This window comes from Triticum aestivum, chromosome 2A (assembly GCF_018294505.1).
Source record: "Triticum aestivum cultivar Chinese Spring chromosome 2A, IWGSC CS RefSeq v2.1, whole genome shotgun sequence".
Taxonomy (NCBI): domain Eukaryota; kingdom Viridiplantae; phylum Streptophyta; class Magnoliopsida; order Poales; family Poaceae; genus Triticum; species Triticum aestivum.
The window spans coordinates 729,753,487-729,771,809 of NC_057797.1; the positions used below are offsets into that span (position 1 = coordinate 729,753,487).

Consider the following 18,323-nt stretch of genomic DNA (forward strand, 5'->3'; position numbering starts at 1 on the left):
AAAAATCTAGTGATATACTTTTCATGACATATAACACATATTTAAATCCTCAAATCGATGACCTAGAACCACGCGAGTGATTTATTCACCTAGACGGAGGTAGTAGCTCACACGTCTACAAGATGACGTGTGGTGATGTATAGGTTGTAGATCTTGGTTGGTGTATAGCGGGTGTCTAGTAGTGTGTGTGCGTGTGATGTGTGTGTTGTGCGTATATGGGTCGATCGATACGGCTGGATGGATGCATGGGTGCGGCCCGGTTAGTTGCGCACCTAACACGAGTGCCCGAGGGCGACTTCCTTGGTTAGTTGCGTGCGCACGCGCGACTTGCAGGTCGCGTCTGCCCCTCATCTTCCAACGTAGTATACACAATGCCCTCTTCCCGGCCGTATATATCCGCGTGCGTACAACGTCCAGAAAACCACAGCCCAAACGACCGAGCTAGCCCTTCAAGAAACAAACCATCATACGAGACAGACGCCGGCCGCGACACAAGCGGACGATCCCCGGAGTGCGGATCGATGGCGCCGGTGAGCAACGAGACGTTCCTCCCGACGGCGGCGTGGGGGGAGGCCACGCTGCGCCCGTCCTTCGTGCGGGACGAGGACGAGCGGCCCAAGGTGGCGCACGACCGCTTCAGCGATGCGGTGCCGGTGATCTCGCTCGACGGCATCGACGGCGCGCGCCGGGCCGAGATCCGGGACCGCGTGGCGGCGGCCTGCGAGGGATGGGGCATCTTCCAGGTGGTCGACCACGGCGTCGACGCCGACCTCATCGCCGACATGACACGCCTCTCTCGCGAGTTCTTCGCGCTGCCCGCCGAGGACAAGCTCCGGTACGACATGTCCGGGGGCAAGAAGGGCGGCTTCATCGTCTCCAGCCACCTGCAGGTATACACGCATTTATTTTTTTTGTTTTGGCGGGTACACACGCACATGCATGCCATGCCAGGTAAAATGATTTAATACTATACAAAATTAAGATGAAACAGATTGCAGTCAGTCGGTTTTGAATAAAGGAAGGAAGAATGGCCTCGTCGAAGAGAAGGAAGGGACTTGCCATCATCACCCCATTATCTATCTTAGGATTCAAAGTGGACGGCAGTGGTGGGGCTTTGCCGGAGAAAAAAACGGCCATCGCTGGGGCTAGAGGGATGGCTAAGGGCGGTGCTAGAATGGCGGTGGGGGCAGTGCTAGAATGGCGGTGGGTGGATGTTGAGGGAAGGGCGAGGCGATGAGGCAGTGCTGGAGCGCCGCTGACAGGCAGTGGTGGTCTGCGGTTCGGCCGGTGGTCCGTGGGGTGGTTGGGTGAGACAGTATGTGAGGAAGAAGAGCAAGCTGCGCAAGGTTGAAAACGAAGGCTGGACGTTAGATTTTGATCCAATGGTTAAAATAGAATCGATTGAACCGTTCGAAAAAATCTGTCGACTGTCTTGTAGCCGCTTCCAACAAATTGATCCATGCATGGATGAAGAAACTCACGAGAATTTTGTGTGGCGATGCAGGGTGAGGCGGTGCAGGACTGGAGGGAGATAGTGACCTACTTCTCGTACCCGGTGAAGGCGAGGGACTACGGGCGGTGGCCGGAGAAGCCGGCGGGGTGGCGCGCGGTGGTGGAGCGATACAGCGAGCGACTCATGGGACTGTCGTGCAAGCTGCTGGGCGTGCTGTCGGAGGCGATGGGCCTGGAATCGGAGGCGCTCGCCAAGGCGTGCGTTGACATGGACCAGAAGGTGGTGGTCAACTTCTACCCGCGCTGCCCCCAGCCGGACCTCACCCTGGGCCTCAAGCGCCACACCGACCCCGGCACCATCACCCTCCTCCTGCAGGACCTCGTCGGCGGCCTTCAGGCCACCCGCGACGGCGGCAAGACCTGGATTACCGTCCAGCCCATCTCCGGCGCCTTCGTCGTCAACCTCGGCGACCACGGCCACGTCAGTACTCTCTTCATATTCTTCCGTGCCATGCATGCTAGCATCTCGATCGATCGACCACTAATTGAACATTTGTAATTTACTGTGCTTTGTGCATGCAGTTCATGAGCAACGGGAGGTTCAAGAACGCGGACCACCAGGCGGTGGTGAACGGGGAGAGCAGCCGGCTGTCGATCGCGACGTTCCAGAACCCGGCGCCGGACGCGAGGGTGTGGCCGCTGGCGGTGAGGGAGGGGGAGGAGCCCATACTGGAAGAACCCATCACCTTCGCCGAGATGTACCGCCGCAAGATGGAGCGCGACCTCGACCTCGCCAAGCGCAAGAAGCAGGCCAAGGACCAGCTGATGCAGCAGCAGCTCCAGCTCCAGCAGCAGCAGGCGGTCGCCGCCGCGCCCATGCCGGCGGCCACCAAGTCTCTCAACGAAATTCTTGCCTGACCATTCCGGCGGCGCGCGATTAAATATTTTAAATTGATTGATGCGTGGGATTTGATTCTCCTAAGTACGAGATAAATTATGCATATAATATCCGTACGTGTGTAGCAGGGAGGAGCTCGACCTGTAATAATGTCGTGCGTGGAACTGAACCGAGCTAAGTAAATAAGGAGTTATCATGAGTTTGGCGTGTGCAGAAATATAGCGTACTCATTTCGTACTGGCTTCTGGTATAACCCAGCCGTGTGGTTGGGCTACATTCTTTTCTTGGGCACATGAGTTGTTGATTTATATTTTTCTTAAGATAACGAACCGCTAAGCTGTGTGCACATGAGTTGTCCACGTACATTTGGAACGGCCAACACCTCTTTTTTTTCTTGTTCTTTTTTTGAAGCTCAATGCCCCTAGGCTCTTTATTCAACAGGCGCAAGCATGTGTGACTGAACAACCTCAGCCAGCCAGCCAGCCAGGGATTACATCAAAAGTTTCAACAGAAGTGGGAAACGGTGAGCCACTACATTAGTACGTAGAACGACTAGAAAACCGCAGCTTGAATCCCTGGAGCAAATTACTCATATCCTTCAACTCACATAGAATATATGTGATAACCAATGGACTTTTCTCTGGTGATTCCCATAGGCGCTGAATATCTTGACAGTCGGTCTCAATTACCACTTGTTGAAGTCCCATCTCTAGGGGCTATACTTATCGCATCTCAAGAGGCCAAGAGCTCTATGGACAGTAGGTCAGTAACTCCCTCGTATCGGAAACAAGCTGCTCTCAGCCAAGCCCCTTGGTCATTTCGGACAATAATACCTGCCCCTCCTGTACTCCTTGAATCAGTTGCCCCGTCTGCATTCAACTTGATCCATCCGGCCTCTGGGGCCTGCCATTTTTGCACACCATTGTTGTGAACTTCCACACTTGGCGGCAGCTCCAGAGCACGAACAATCTCCTCTATGATGATTATTGACTGTAGTGGTTGGTACTCCTTCTCCCCATGTGTATACTTGTTGCGTGAGTGCCAAATTGCCCACACCGAAGTGATCTGTTCACATCATCTCTTTTTATAAGCTGATGATCAAATATCTTGAGACTTCTTGATTTCAAAGTAAGGAGCAGCCGCCTCCCGAACCCCTTTGCATGATCACACTCTAGCAGGCTATGGGATAATGACTCGTTATCATGCCCGCACATAGGGCATAGTGATAAGGTCCTGATATGCCGTCATTTCAGCTCGCCGTAAGGCTGGTTGTAATGGGTGTATCATAACTAGTATCATGCATGCCAACTACACAATTTTGATGAGATGACATAGAATCAAATGAAGTAATGCAATAAATGAGACTACCTAAGATACTAGTCTATGATATTATGCACTACGGAGGTAGTAATATACACTAATATTATATGCATTATACTACTATACGATACTCCCCCATTACGACCGGTCTAACATGACAGAAAATCCTTTACCACACGCCACCAGAAAACTCTAATTTCTGGGAGCACATTGATCTTCCACAGTGATCTCCATGTCTCCTCCCCACAGTGATGACCCACGAGGGCTAGAGTGGTAAAATATGCTTCCAATGAAAGCAAGTCTAGCAGATGCACTATATCTACCCATCCCGCAAAATTAAAAAGCTGTCAAAAATTAAATAACCGTCCATATATAGGACCCGGAAGAAAAATCGTGCCGAGCAAGTTCCGTATATCGGCCCGACCCGTACAAATTTATGCGGCGACCTCCATATTTTGGGATGTACCCGGCAAATCTACCGTTTCCCCCTCCCTTTTGTGGTTCCCTCTATCCCTCACGTGACTTGGCGGGAGAGAAATTTCAGCTCGGGCCGACCATTCCACTGCCGCCCCTACCGCAAATGTCCGGGGGTATTTGCTTCTCCCGGCCACCCCGCGTCGTGGAGAGCTTCGGTCGTCCTCGTCTACATCTTCTCCACCAAGATTGGACCTCAGGGGTGGCTCATTTTTGCCGCGGGTGGGCAGCAGCCATCGGCGCCATGGATCCGCCAAGTAGCTTCGTGGAGTGGCTAGTTGCGGGCGGATCCAATTGCTCCGGTCACGAGTGAGCTACGCAGTTGTCTGTGCTTGCCAAACCCACGGGCAGGCGACAAGGGGAAGAAGGGGCCGATGGCGGCTGCGGATTTCTAATCGGCCAGCGGTGGGGAAGTTACTGGTGGCTTTGCTTCTGGGGAAATTGGTTCCGGTCAAAGGTAATATATAGAGCTTTCCTTCTGATTTAATTTCCGTCCAACAGGTGATCTTTGACAAAGTACAGAATTTATTTTGTATATGGATGATTGTAGTTCGTCCTTGGAGTCGGAGTCGGATGATTCTGACATAGAGGGGATGCTTTTTGACAACGATGCTGAGCACCTCCTCTTGTTGCATCTCGTCTAAGAATTTGAAGATGGTTGGCCGTCTTTGCATTCTTGGCAACCGAGCCCTCGGCCACAATATGCTCATGAAAGACTACTTTGCCGAGGTACCAAGAAGAATAAGCGTCGCACATCGACGGTTGGCCGTCTTTGCATTCTTGGCAACCGAGCCCTCGACCACAATATGCTCATGAAAGACTACTTTGCCGAGGTACCAACCTCTATGGCTCACCTCTTCCCTTGGCGTTATCAAATGCGTAGATCTATTTTTGTTCGTGTTGTTCATGATTGAGAGGAAAATTGTCGTTTATTCACTCGCGGGAGGAATGCAACCGATTTGCTTGGATTTAGTGCATACCAAAAAAATCAACGGCAATCAGAGTGATAACATATGGCCTTCCGACTGATTACACTGATGAGTATCTTCGCATTCAAAAAAATATCGTGCTCAAATGAGTATGGGTGTTTGCCAAGACCATGATCCGGGTATTTCGTCCCGAGTACCTCCGAGCTCCCAGTGAGTTGGACACTACTACTTGTAAACTACATTGCGACTTCCCCGAGGAGGAGGGTTGAAGAAGTACAGTAGAGATAAGTATTTCCCTCGATGAGAACCAAGGTTATCGAACCAATAGGAGAATCAAGAAAACTCTCGTCTTTAACACCCACACACACAAAAGTAAATACTTGCACCCAACACTGGCAAGAGGGTTGTCAATCCCCTTGAACTCGTTACTTGCAAGGATTAATTCCGATAGTGATAGATAGATAAAAAGTAAAGTAAAACAAAAAAAGTAAAATTGAAGCAAAGTATTTTGTTTTTAATAATATGGTAAAAGTAGACCCGGGGGGCATAGTTTTCACTAGAGGCTTCTAGGGTTTAGCCTCCTTGTGTTGGGGAACGTTGCAGAAAACAAAAATTTTCCTACGGTTTCACCAAGATCCATCTATGAGTTCATCTAGCAACGAGTGATCGGATTGCATCTACATACCTTTGTAGATCATGCGCGGAAGCGTTCAAAGAACGGGGATGAGGAAGTCATACTCGACGTGATCCAAATCACCGGAGATCCTAGCGCTGAACGGACGGCACCTCCGTGTTCAACACACGTACGTTCAGCGTGACGTCTCCTCCTTCTTGATCCAGTAAGGGGGGAGGAGAGGTTGATGAAGATCCAGCAGCGCGACGGCGTGGTGGTGGATGCAGGAGTCATCGCAGCAGGGCTTCGCCGTTCTACTGCGAGAGGGAGAGGTGTAGTAGGGGAGAGGGAGGCGCCAAGAGTCAAGGGTGCGGCTGCCCCTCCCTCCCCCCCTTTATATAGGCTCCCCAAGGGGGGCGCCGGCCCTAGGAGATGGGATCTCCTAGGGGGGCGGTGGCCAAGGGTGGAGTGGCCCCCAAGGCAAGTGGGGCGCCCCCCCCACCCTAGGGTTTCCAACCCTAGGCGCGGGGGGTGGGCCAAGGGGGGCGCACCAGCCCACTATGGGCTGGTTCCCTTCCCCACTTCAGCCCATGGGGCCCTCCGGGATGGGTGGTCCCACCCGGTGGTCCCCCGGGACCCATCCGGTGCTCCCGGTACAATACCGGTGACCCCCGAAACTCTGCCGATGGCCGAAACTGCACTTCCTATATATAATTCTTCACCTCCGGACCATTCCGGAACTCCTCGTGACGTCCGGAATCTCATCCGGGACTCCTAACAACTTTCGGGTTACTGCATATTCATATCTCTACAACCCTAGCGTCACCGAACCTTAAGTGTGTAGACCCTACGGGTTTGAGAGACATGTAGACATGGCCGAGATGGCTCTCCGGTCAATAACCGACAGCGGGATCTGGATACCCATGTTGGCTCCCACATGCTCCTCGATGATCTCATAGGATGAACCACGATGTCGAGGATTCAAGCAACCCCGTATACAATTCCCTTTGTCAATCGGTACGTTACTTGCCCGAGATTCGATCGTCGGTATCCCAATACCTCATTCAATCTCGTTACCGGCAAGTCACTTTACTCGTACCGTAATGCATGATCCCGTGACCAGACACTTGGTCACTTTGAGCTCATTATGATGATGCATTACCGAGTGGGCCCAGAGATACCTCTCCGTCATACGTAGTGACAAATCCCAGTCTTGATCCGTGTCAACCCAACAGACACTTTCGGAGATACCCGTAGTATACCTTTATAGTCACCCAGTTACGTTGTGACGTTTGGTACACCCAAAGCACTCCTACGGTATCCGGGAGTTACACGATCTCATGGTCTAAGGAAAAGATACTTGACATTGGAAAAACTCTAGCAAACAAACTATACGATCTTGTGCTATGTTTAGGATTGGGTCTTGTCCATCACATCATTCTCCTAATGATGTGATCTCGTTATCAATGACATCCAATGTCCATAGTCAGGAAACCATGACTATCTATTGATCAACGAGCTAGTCAACTAGAGGCTTACTAGGGACATGTTGGTGTCTACATATTCACACATGTATTACGATTTCCGGATAGCACAATTATAGCATGAATAAAAGACAATTATCATGAACAAGGAAATATAATAATAATCCTTTTATTATTGCCTCTAGGGCATATTTCCAACAGTCTCCCACTTGCACTAGAGTCAATAATCTACTTACATTGTGATGAATCGAACACCCATGGAATTCTGGTGTTGATCATGTTTTGCTCTAGGGAGAGGTTTAGTCAACAGATCTGCTACATTCAGGTCCGTATGTACTTTACAAATATCTATGTCTTCATCTTGAACATTTTCACGAATGGAGTTGAAGCGACGCTTGATGTGCCTGGTCTTCTTGTGAAACCTGGGCTCCTTGGCAAGTGCAATGGCTCCAGTGTTGTCACAGAAGAGCTTGATCGGCCCCGACGCATTGGGTATGACTCCTAGGTCGGTGATGAACTCCTTCACCCAGATTGCTTCATGTGCTGCCTCCGAGGCCGCCATGTACTCCGCTTCACATGTAGATCCCGCCACGACGCTCTGCTAGCAACTGCACCAGCTTACTGCCCCACCATTCAAAATATACACGTATCCGGTTTGTGACTTAGAGTCATCCAGATCTGTGTCGAAGCTAGCGTCGATGTAACCCTTTACGACGAGCTCTTCGTCACCTCCATAAACGAGAAACATTTCCTTAGTCCTTTTCAGGTACTTCAGGATATTCTTGACCGCTGTCCAGTGTTCCTTGCCGGGATTACTTTGGTACCTACCTACCAAACTTACGGCAAGGTTTACATCAGGTCTGGTACACAGCATGGCATACATAATAGAACCTATGGCTGAGGCATAGGGGATGACACTCATCTCTTCTATATCTTCTGCCGTGGTCGGACATTGAGCTGAGCTCAATTTCACACCTTGCAACACAGGCAAGAACCCCTTCTTAGACTGATCCATATTGAACTTCTTCAATATCTTATCAAGGTATGTGCTTTGTGAAAGACCTATGAGGCGTCTTGATCTATCTCTATAGATCTTGATGCCTAATATATAAGCAGCTTCTCCAAGGTCCTTCATTGAAAAACTCTTATTCAAGTAGGCCTTAATGTTGTCCAAAAGTTCTATATCATTTCCCATCAAAAGTATGTCATCTACATATAATATGAGAAATGCTACAGAGCTCCCACTCACTTTCTTGTAAACGCAGGCTTCTCCATAAGTCTGCATAAACCCAAACGCTTTGATCATCTCATCAAAGCGAATGTTCCAACTCCGAGACGCTTGCACCAGCCCATAAATTGAGCGTTGGAGCTTGCACACCTTGTCAGCATTCTTAGGATCGACAAAACCTTCCGGCTGCATCATATACAATTCTTCCTTAAGGAAACCATTAAGGAATGTCGTTTTGACGTCCATTTGCCATATCTCATAATCATAGAATGCGGCAATTGCTAACATGATTCGGACGGACTTCAGCTTCGCTACGGGAGAGAAAGTCTCATCGTAGTCAACCCCTTGAACTTGCCGATAACCCTTAGCGACAAGTCGAGCTTTATAGATGGTAACATTACCATCCGCGTCCGTCTTCTTCTTAAAGATCCATTTGTTTTCTATCGCTTGCCGATCATCGGGCAAGTCTGTCAAAGTCCATACTTTGTTTTCATACATGGACCCTATCTCGGATTGCATGGCTTCAAGCCATTTGTTGGAATCTGGGCCCGCCATCGCTTCTTCATAGTTCGAAGGTTCACCGTTGTCTAACAACATGATTTCCAAGACAGGGTTGCCGTACCACTCTGGTGCGGAACGTGTCCTTGTGGACCTACGAAGTTCAGTAGCAACTTGATCTAAAGTTTCATGATGATCATCATTAACTTCCTCTCTAGTCGGTGCAGGCACCTCAGGAACATTTTCTTGAGTTGCACCACTTTCCGGTTCAAGAGGCAATACTTCATCAAGTTCTACTTTCCTCCCACTTACTTCTTTCGAGAGAAACTCTTTCTCTAGAAAGGATCCATTCTTGGCAACAAAGATCTTGCCTTCGGATCTGAGGTAGAAGGTATACCCAATAGTTTCTTTAGGGTATCCTATGAAGACGTATTTTTCCGACGTGGGTTCGAGCTTTTCAGGTTGAAGTTTCTTGACATAAGCATCGCATCCCCAAACTTTTAGAAACGACAGCTTAGGTTTCTTCCCAAACCATAATTCATACGGTGTCGTCTCAACGGATTTCGACGGAGCCCTATTTAAAGTGAATGCGGCAGTCTCTAAAGCATAGCCCCAAAATGATAGCGGTAAATCGGTAAGAGACATCATAGATCGCACCATATCTAATAGAGTGCGATTACGACGTTCGAACACACCATTACGCCGAGGTGTTCCAGGCGGCGTGAGTTGTAAAACTATTCCACATTTTCTTAAGTGTGTGCCAAATTTGCGACTCAAGTATTCTCCTCCACGATCTGATCGCAGGAACTTGATTTTCCTGTCACGTTGATTTTCAACCTCACTCTGAAATTCCTTGAACCTTTCAAAGGTCTCAGACTTGTGTTTCATTAAGTAGACATACCCATATCTACTCAAGTCATTAGTGAGGGTGAGAACATAACGATAACCACCGCGAGCCTCAACACTCATTGGACCGCACACATCAGTATGTATGATTTCCAATAAGTTGGTTGCTCGCTCCATTGTTCCTGAGAACGGAGTCTTGGTCATTTTACCCATGAGACATGGTTCGCACGTGTCAAATGATTCGTAATCAAGAGACTCTAAAAGTCCATCTACATGGAGCTTCTTCATGCGTTTGACACCTATGTGACCAAGGCGGCAGTGCCACAAGTATGTGGGACTATCATTATTAACCTTACATCTTTTGGTACTCACACTATGAATATGTGTAGCATTACGCTCGAGATTCATTAAGAATAAACCATTCACCATCGGAGCATGACCATAAAACATATCTCTCATATAAATAGAACAACCATTATTCTCGGATTTAAATGAGTAGCCATCTCGTATTAAACGAGATCCTGATACAATGTTCATGCTCAAACTTGGCACTAAATAACAATTATTGAGGTTCAAAACTAATCCCGTAGGTAAATGTAGAGGTAGCGTGCCGACGGCGATCACATCGACCTTGGAACCATTCCCGACGCGCATCGTCACCTCGTCCTTCGCCAGTCTCCGCTTATTCCGCAGCTCCTGCTTTGAGTTACAAATGTGAGCAACTGCACTGGTATCAAATACCCAGGAGCTACTACGAGTACTGGTAAGGTACACATCAATTACATGTATATCACATATACCTTTCGTTTTGCCGGCCTTCTTGTCCGCTAAGTATTTGGGGCAGTTCTGCTTCCAGTGACCACTTTCCTTGCAATAAAAGCACTCAGTCTCGGGCTTGGGTCCATTCTTTGGCTTCTTCCCGGCAACTTGCTTGCCGGGCGCGGCAACTCCCTTGTCGTCCTTCTTGAAGTTCTTCTTACCCTTGCCTTTCTTGAACTTAGTGGTTTTATTCACCATCAACACTTGATGTTCCTTTTTGAATTCTACCTCTGCTGATTTCAGCATTGCAAATACTTCAGGAATGGTCTTTTCCATCCCCTGCATATTGAAGTTCATCACAAAGCTCTTGTAGCTCGGTGGAAGCGACTGAAGGATTCTGTCAATGACCGCGTCATCCGGGAGATTAACTCCCAGCTGAGTCAAGCGGTTATGTAACCCAGACATAGTGAGTATGTGCTCATTGACAGAACTGTTTTCCTCCATCTTACAGCTGAAGAACTTGTCGGAGACTTCATATCTCTCGACCCGGGCATGAGCTTGAAAAACCATTTTCAGCTCTTCGAACATCTCATATGCTCCGTGTCTCTCAAAACGCTTTTGGAGCCCCGGCTCTAAGTTGTAAAGCATGCCGCACTGAACGAGGGAGTAATCATCGGTGCGTGTCTGCCAAGCATTCATAATGTCTTGTTTTGCAGGGAGAACAGGTGCTTCACCTAGCGGTGCTTGTAGGACATAATCTTTCTTGGCAGCTATGAGGATGATCCTCAGGTTCCGGACCCAGTCCGTATAATTGCTGCCATCATCTTTCAGCTTGGTTTTCTCTAGGAACGCGTTAAAGTTGAGGACAACGTTGGCCATTTGATCTACAATACATGTTGTAAAGATTTTAGACTAAGTTCATGATAATTAAGTTCATCTAATCAAATTATTCAATGAACTCCCACTTAGATAGACATCCCTCCAGTCATCTAAGTATAACATGATCCGAGTTAACTAGGCCGTGTCCGATCATCACGTGAGACGGACTAGTCAACATCGGTGAACATCTTCATGTTGATCGTATCTTCTATACGACTCATGCTCGACCTTTTGGTCTTCTGTGTTCCGAGGCCATGTCTGTACATGCTAGGCTCGTCAACTCAACCTAAGTGTTTGCATGTGTAAATCTGTCTTACACCCGTTGTATGTGAATGTTGGAATCTATCACACCCGATCATCACGTGGTGCTTCGAAACAACAAACTGTCGCAACGGTGCACAGTTAGGGGGGACACTTTCTTGAAATTATTATGAGGGATCATCTTATTTACTACCGTCGTTCTAAGTAAACAAGATGCAAAAACATGATAAACATCACATGCAATCAAATAATAATAGTGACATGATATGGCCAATATCACATAGCTCCTTTGATCTCCATCTTGGGGCTCCATGATCATCTTGTCACCGGCATGACACCATGATCTCCATCATCATGATCTCCATCATCGTGTCTCCATGAAGTTGCTCGCCAACTATTACTTCTACTACTATGGCTAACACGTTTAGCAATAAAGTAAAGTAATTTACATGGCGTTTCTCAATGACACGCAGGCCATACAAAAAATAAAGACAACTCCTATGGCTCCTGCCGGTTGTCATACTCATCGACATGCAAGTCGTGATTCCTATTACAAGAACATGATCTCATACATCACATCTATATCATTCATCATTCATCACAACTTTGGCCATATCACATCACAGAACACTTGCTGCAAAAACAAGTTAGACGTCCTCTAATTGTTGTTGCAAGTTTTACGTGGCTGCAAGAGGGTTCTAGCAAGAACGTTTTCTTACTTACGCTAAAGCCACAACGTGATTTGTCAACTTCTATTTACCCTTCATAAGGACCCTTTTCATCAAATCCGCTCCAACTAAAGTGGGAGAGAAAGACAACCACCAGCCACCTTATGCAACTAGTGCATGTCAGTCAGTGGAACCAGTCTCACGTAAGCGTACGTGTAAGGTTGGTCCGGGCCACTTCATCCCACAATACCGTTGAAGCAAAATAAGACTAGTAGCAGCAAGAAAGTTGACAACATCTACGCCCACAACAAATTGTGTTCTACTCGTGCAAAAGGAACTACGCATAGACCTAGCTCATGATGCCACTGTTGGGGAACGTTGCAGAAAACAAAAAATTTCCTACGGTTTCATCAAGATCCATCTATGAGTTCATCTAGCAACGAGTGATCAGATTGCATCTACATACCTTTGTAGATCACGCGCAGAAGCGTTCAAAGAACGGGGATGAGGAAGTCGTACTCGACGTGATCCAAATCACCGGAGATCCTAGCGCCGAACGGACGGCACCTCCGTGTTCAACACACGTACGGTCAGCATGACGTCTCCTCCTTCTTGATCCAGCAAGGGGGAGGAGAGGTTGATGAAGATCCAGCAGCACGACGGCGTGGTGGTGGATGCAGGAGTCACCGCAGCAGGGCTTCGTCGTTCTACTGCGAGAGGGAGAGGTGTAGCAGGGGAGAGGGAGGCGCCAAGAGTCAAGGGTGCGGCTGCCCCTCCCTCCCCCCCTTTATATAGGCTCCCCAAGGGGGGGCGCCGGCCAAGGGTGGAGTGGCCCCCAAGGCAAGTGGGGCGCCCCCCACCCTAGGGTTTCCAACCCTAGGCGCAGGGGGTGGGCCAAGGGGGGCGCACCAGCCCACTATGGGCTGGTTCCCTTCCCCACTTCAGCCCATGGGGCCCTCCGGGATGGGTGGTCCCACCCGGTGGACCCCCGGGACCCATCCGGTGGCCCCGGTACAATACCGGTGACCCTCGAAACTCTCCTGATGGCCGAAACTGCACTTCCTATATATAATTCTTCACCTCCGGACCATTCCGGAACTCCTCGTGACGTCCGGGATCTCATCCGGGACTCCGAATAACTATCGGGTTACTGCATATTCATATCTCTACAACCCTAGCGTCACCAAACCTTAAGTGTGTAGACCCTACGGGTTCGGGAGACATGTAGACATGACCGAGATGGCTCTCCGGTCAATAACCAACAACGGGATCTGGATACCCATGTTGGCTCCCACATGCTCCTCGATGATCTCATCGGATGAACCACGATGTCGAGCATTCAAGCAACCCTGTATACAATTCCCTTTGTCAATCGGTACGTTACTTGCCCGAGATTCGATCGTCGGTATCCCAATACCTCGTTCAATCTCGTTGCCGGCAAGTCACTTTACTCGTACCGTAATGCATGATCCCGTGACCAGACACTTGGTCACTTTGAGCTCATTATGATGATGCATTACCGAGTGGGCCCAGACATACCTCTCCATCATACGGAGTGACAAACCCCAGTCTTGATCCGTGTCAACCCAACAGACACTTTCGGAGATACCCGTAGTATACCTTTATAGTCACCCAGTTACGTTGTGACGTTTGGTACACCCAAAGCACTCCTACAGTATCCGGGAGTTACACGATCTCATGGTCTAAGGAAAAGATACTTGACATTGGAAAAACTCTAGCAAACGAACTATACGATCGTGTGCTATGTTTAGGATTGGGTCTTGTCCATCACATCATTCTCCTAATGATGTGATCTCCTTATCAATGACATCCAATGTCCATAGTCAGGAAACCATGACTATCTATTGATCAACGAGCTAGTCAACTAGAGGCTTACTAGGGACATGTTGGTGTCTATATATTCACACATGTATTACGATTTCCGGATAACACAATTATAGCATGAACAAAAGACAATTATCATGAACAAGGAAATATAATAATAATCCTTTTATTATTGCCTCTAGGGCATATTTCCAACACCTTGATCTCGTGGTAGATCTACTCTTGTACTACCCATATCATCAATATTAATCAAGCAGGACGTAGGGTTTTACCTCCATCAAGAGGGCCCGAACCTGGGTAAAACATCATGTTCCTTGCCTCCTGTTACCATCTGGCCTAGACGCACAGTTCGGGACCCCCTACCCGAGATCCGCCAGTTTTGACACCGACATTGGTGCTTTCATTGAGAGTTCCTCTGTGTCGTCGCTTTCAGGCCCGATGGCTCCTTCGATCATCAACAGCGATGCGGTCCAGGGTGAGACTTTTCTCCCCGGATAGATCTTCGTCTTCGACAGCTTTGCACTGAGGGCCAATTTGATTGGCCACCTTGAGCAGATCGAAAGCTACGCCCCTGGCCATCAGGTCAGGTTTGGAAGCCTAAACTACATGGCTGACATCCGCGGGGACTTGATCTTCAACGGATTCGAGCCACAGCCAAGCGCGCCGCACTATCTCGATGGGCATGATATAGCTTTGCCGCCGTACAGCGCTTTGGAGGCCGCACACGCACCGGTTCCGACCATTGATTCGGAGCCTACTACGCCGATCGAGGATCAGCGATCGGACGCTGCCTCAGGGGCTGCGATCTCAGAGGCGATCGAGCCAAACTCCAGCCCCGCACTCCGCATGGCCCGTGACTCCGAGGAGCCGGATTCCTCTCCGAACTCCGAGCCCCCCGCGCCCCTGCCGATCGAATCCGATTGGGCGCCGATAATGGAGTTCACCGCCACGGACATCTTTCAGCACTCGCCCTTCGGCGACATCCTGAATTCTCTAAAGTATCTCTCTTTATCAGGAGAACCCTGGCCGGACTACGGTCAGCAAGGATGGGATTCGGATGATGAAGAAATTCAAAACCCACCCACCACCCACTTCGTAGCCACTGTCGACGACTTAACCAACATGCTTGACTTTGACTCCGAAGACATCGACGGCATGGACGACGATGCAGGAGACGAACAAGAACCAGCACCTGTAGGGCGCTGGAAGGCCACCTCGTCATATGACATATATATGGTGGACACTCCAAAGGATGGAGATGGCGATGGAACAGCGGGGGACGATACCTGTAAGAAACAGCCCAAGCACCGGCGTCAGCGGCGCCGCTCTAAATCCCGCCAAAGCAAAAACGGTGATTCCGGCACGGGAGATAATACTACTCCGGATAGCGCCGAAGGACACCCCCTCCAGCAAGATTCAGCACAAGAGGACAGAGAAGCCAGCCCTCACGAGAGGGCGGCAGATCAAGAGGTTGAGGACGATAATTATACGCCTCCCTCCGAAGACGAGGCAAGCCTCGACGACGACGAGTTCGTCATGCCAGAGGATCTCGCCGAACAAGAGCGTTTTAAACGCAGGCTTATGGCCACGGCAAGCAGCCTCAAGAAAAAGCAGCAACAGCTTAGAGCTGATCAGGATTTGCTAGCTGACAGATGGACTGAAGTCCTTGCAGCCGAAGAGTATGAACTCGAACGACCCTCCAAGAGTTACCCAAAGCGCAGGCTGCTACCCCGACTAGAGGAGGAAGCACCTACATCACCAGCGCATGACATGGCCGACCGGCCACCTCGTGGCCGTGACAGAGAGGCCTCTTGGCCCTCCACTCAAGCCATGCCCCGACGCCGCGTCAAGCATACTAAGGCACGGGAAAATGCGCCTGACCTACGCGGCATACTGGAGGACAAGGCAAGGCAAACAAGATCGGTCTACGGATCGCGCAGGCGCCCCACGGCACGTGACGGTGATCGTCACTCCGGATGCAATAAATCCGGCTGGGCCGAACTCAAAAGACAAAGCTCTTTCGAGCTGCGTCGTGATATAGCCCAATACAGAGGCGCCGCACACCCACTATGCTTCACAGATGAAGTAATGAATCATAAAACCCCTGAGGGCTTCAAACCCGTAAACATCGAATCGTACGATGGCACAACAGATCCTGCGGTATGGATCGAGGATTATCTCCTTCATATCCACATGGCCCGCGGTGATGATCTACACGCCATCAAATACCTCTCACTCAAACTTAAGGGACCGGCCCGGCATTGGCTTAACAGCTTGCCAGCAGACTCAATCGGTTCTTGGGAGGACCTGGAAGCCGCATTCCTTGACAACTTCCAGGGCACTTATGTGCGACCACCGGATGCCGATGACCTAAGCCACATAATTCAGCAGCCAGAGGAATCGGCCAGGCAATTCTGGACACGGTTCCTAACAAAGAAAAACCAGATAGTCGACTGTCCAGACGCAGAGGCCTTAGCGGCCTTCAAGCATAATATCCGTGACGAGTGGCTTGCCCGGCACCTGGGACAGGAAAAGTTGAAGTCTATGGCAGCCCTCACGACACTCATAACCCGCTTTTGCGCGGGAGAAGACAGTTGGCTAGCTCGTAGCAACAATTTAACCAAGAACCCTGGTAATTCGAATACCAAGGACAAAAGCGACAGGTCACGTTGGAACAAACAAAAGCGCCGCGTTAATAGCGACAGCAACGAGGATACGGCAGTTAATGCCGGATTCTGAGGCTACAAATCCGGTCAACGGAAAAAGCCATTCAAAAGAAATACTCAGGGCCCGTCCAGTTTGGACCGAATACTCGACCGCTTGTGCCAGATACATGGCACCCCCGAAAAGCCAGCCAATCAAACCAACAGGGATTGTTGGGTGTTCAAGCAGGCAGGCAAGTTAAGAGCCGAAAACAAAGACAAGGGGCTGTATAGCGACAATGAGGAGGAGACCAGGCCGCCGAACAACGGTGGACAGAAGGGATTTCCCCTGCAAGTGCGGACGGTGAACATGATATACGCAACACACATTCCCAAGAGGGAGCAGAAGCGTGCGTTACGGGACGTATATGCGATGGAGCCAGTCGCCCCAAAGTTCAGCCCATGGTCCTCCTGCCCGATCACCTTTGATCGAAGGGACCACCCCACTAGCATCCGTCACGGTGGCTTCGCCGCATTGGTTCTAGACCCAATCATTGACGGATTTCATCTCACAAGAGTCCTCATGGACGGCGGCAGCAGCCTGAACCTGCTTTACCAGGATACAGTGCGAAAAATGGGCATAGATCCCTCGAGGATCAAGCCCACCAAAACGACCTTTAAAGGCGTCATACCAGGTGTAGAAGCCAACTGTACAGGCTCAGTTACACTGGAAGTGGTCTTCGGATCTCCGGATAACTTCCGAAGCGAGGAGTTAATCTTCGACATAGTCCCGTTCCATAGTGGCTATCACGCACTGCTCGGGCGAACCGCATTCGCAAAATTCAACGCGGTACCACACTATGCATACCTCAAGCTCAAGATGCCAGGCCCTAGAGGAGTAATCACGGTCAATGGGAACACTTAATGCTCCCTCCGAACGGAGGAGCACACGGCAGCGCTTGCAGCAGAAGTACAAAGCAGCCTCTCTAGGCAGTTCTCCAGTTCGGCCTTCAAAAAGCCGGACACTGTCAAGCGCGCCCGGAGTACCCCACAACAAGACCGCCTGGCACGTTCTGAGCTAGCGTAGCAATGCGGCCCCAACCTTAGCCCTCGCGATATAGCGAAACCAGTGCTTCGCGTACATCACCACGCTCTTGAAATACCATGGGCACAGGGGAAGGGGCACTATCACGGCACGCCCGAAATACAGCTTAAACCGCACCAGGGGCTGCCGGATTCCATTTTTTTCTCTCTTACTCTCAGGACTCCATACTTCGGACGACCTGTTCGGCAATTCAACTGCCGCACAAACGATGCAAGATCCAGGAAAGCAGACAGGCCACACCGCATTATGGAACTCCCAGGTGGTCTCTATTGCGAGCAGTATACCTGTTTTTTAGTACAATTCCGCGGCCTGCCCCTGGCCAGGACATGTTAAATAGTCCAATTTCTTTTGCTTATCGCACTATTTGTATCGTTCCGCCTTCATAGCAGCCTTTCTATAAACAATGCATAGCTTTTTGTCTA

General features: G+C 49.7%; 1 protein-coding gene across 1 annotated transcript; it reads left to right on the forward strand.

The window, feature by feature from the left end:
- The first annotated feature begins 409 nt into the window (after positions 1-409).
- On the forward strand, positions 410-2,567 carry LOC123186261 (naringenin,2-oxoglutarate 3-dioxygenase). Its single transcript, XM_044598046.1, has 3 exons — positions 410-890; positions 1,505-1,933; positions 2,035-2,567. Exons 1-3 carry the CDS (start codon positions 522-524, stop codon positions 2,368-2,370), a joined length of 1,134 nt encoding a protein of 377 aa, XP_044453981.1. The 5' UTR covers positions 410-521; the 3' UTR covers positions 2,371-2,567.
- The last annotated feature ends 15,756 nt before the right edge of the window (positions 2,568-18,323 follow it).

Bases quoted from the DNA above. Each gene is read 5' to 3' on its own strand.
- LOC123186261 (XM_044598046.1), top strand. From the start codon at position 522: ATGGCGCCGGTGAGCAACGAGACGTTCCTCCCGACGGCGGCGTGGGGG. The intron at 891-1,504 runs GTATACACGCAT...GTGGCGATGCAG, and splicing joins TCGTCTCCAGCCACCTGCAG to GGTGAGGCGGTGCAGGACTG. The intron at 1,934-2,034 runs GTCAGTACTCTC...TTGTGCATGCAG, and splicing joins ACCTCGGCGACCACGGCCAC to TTCATGAGCAACGGGAGGTT.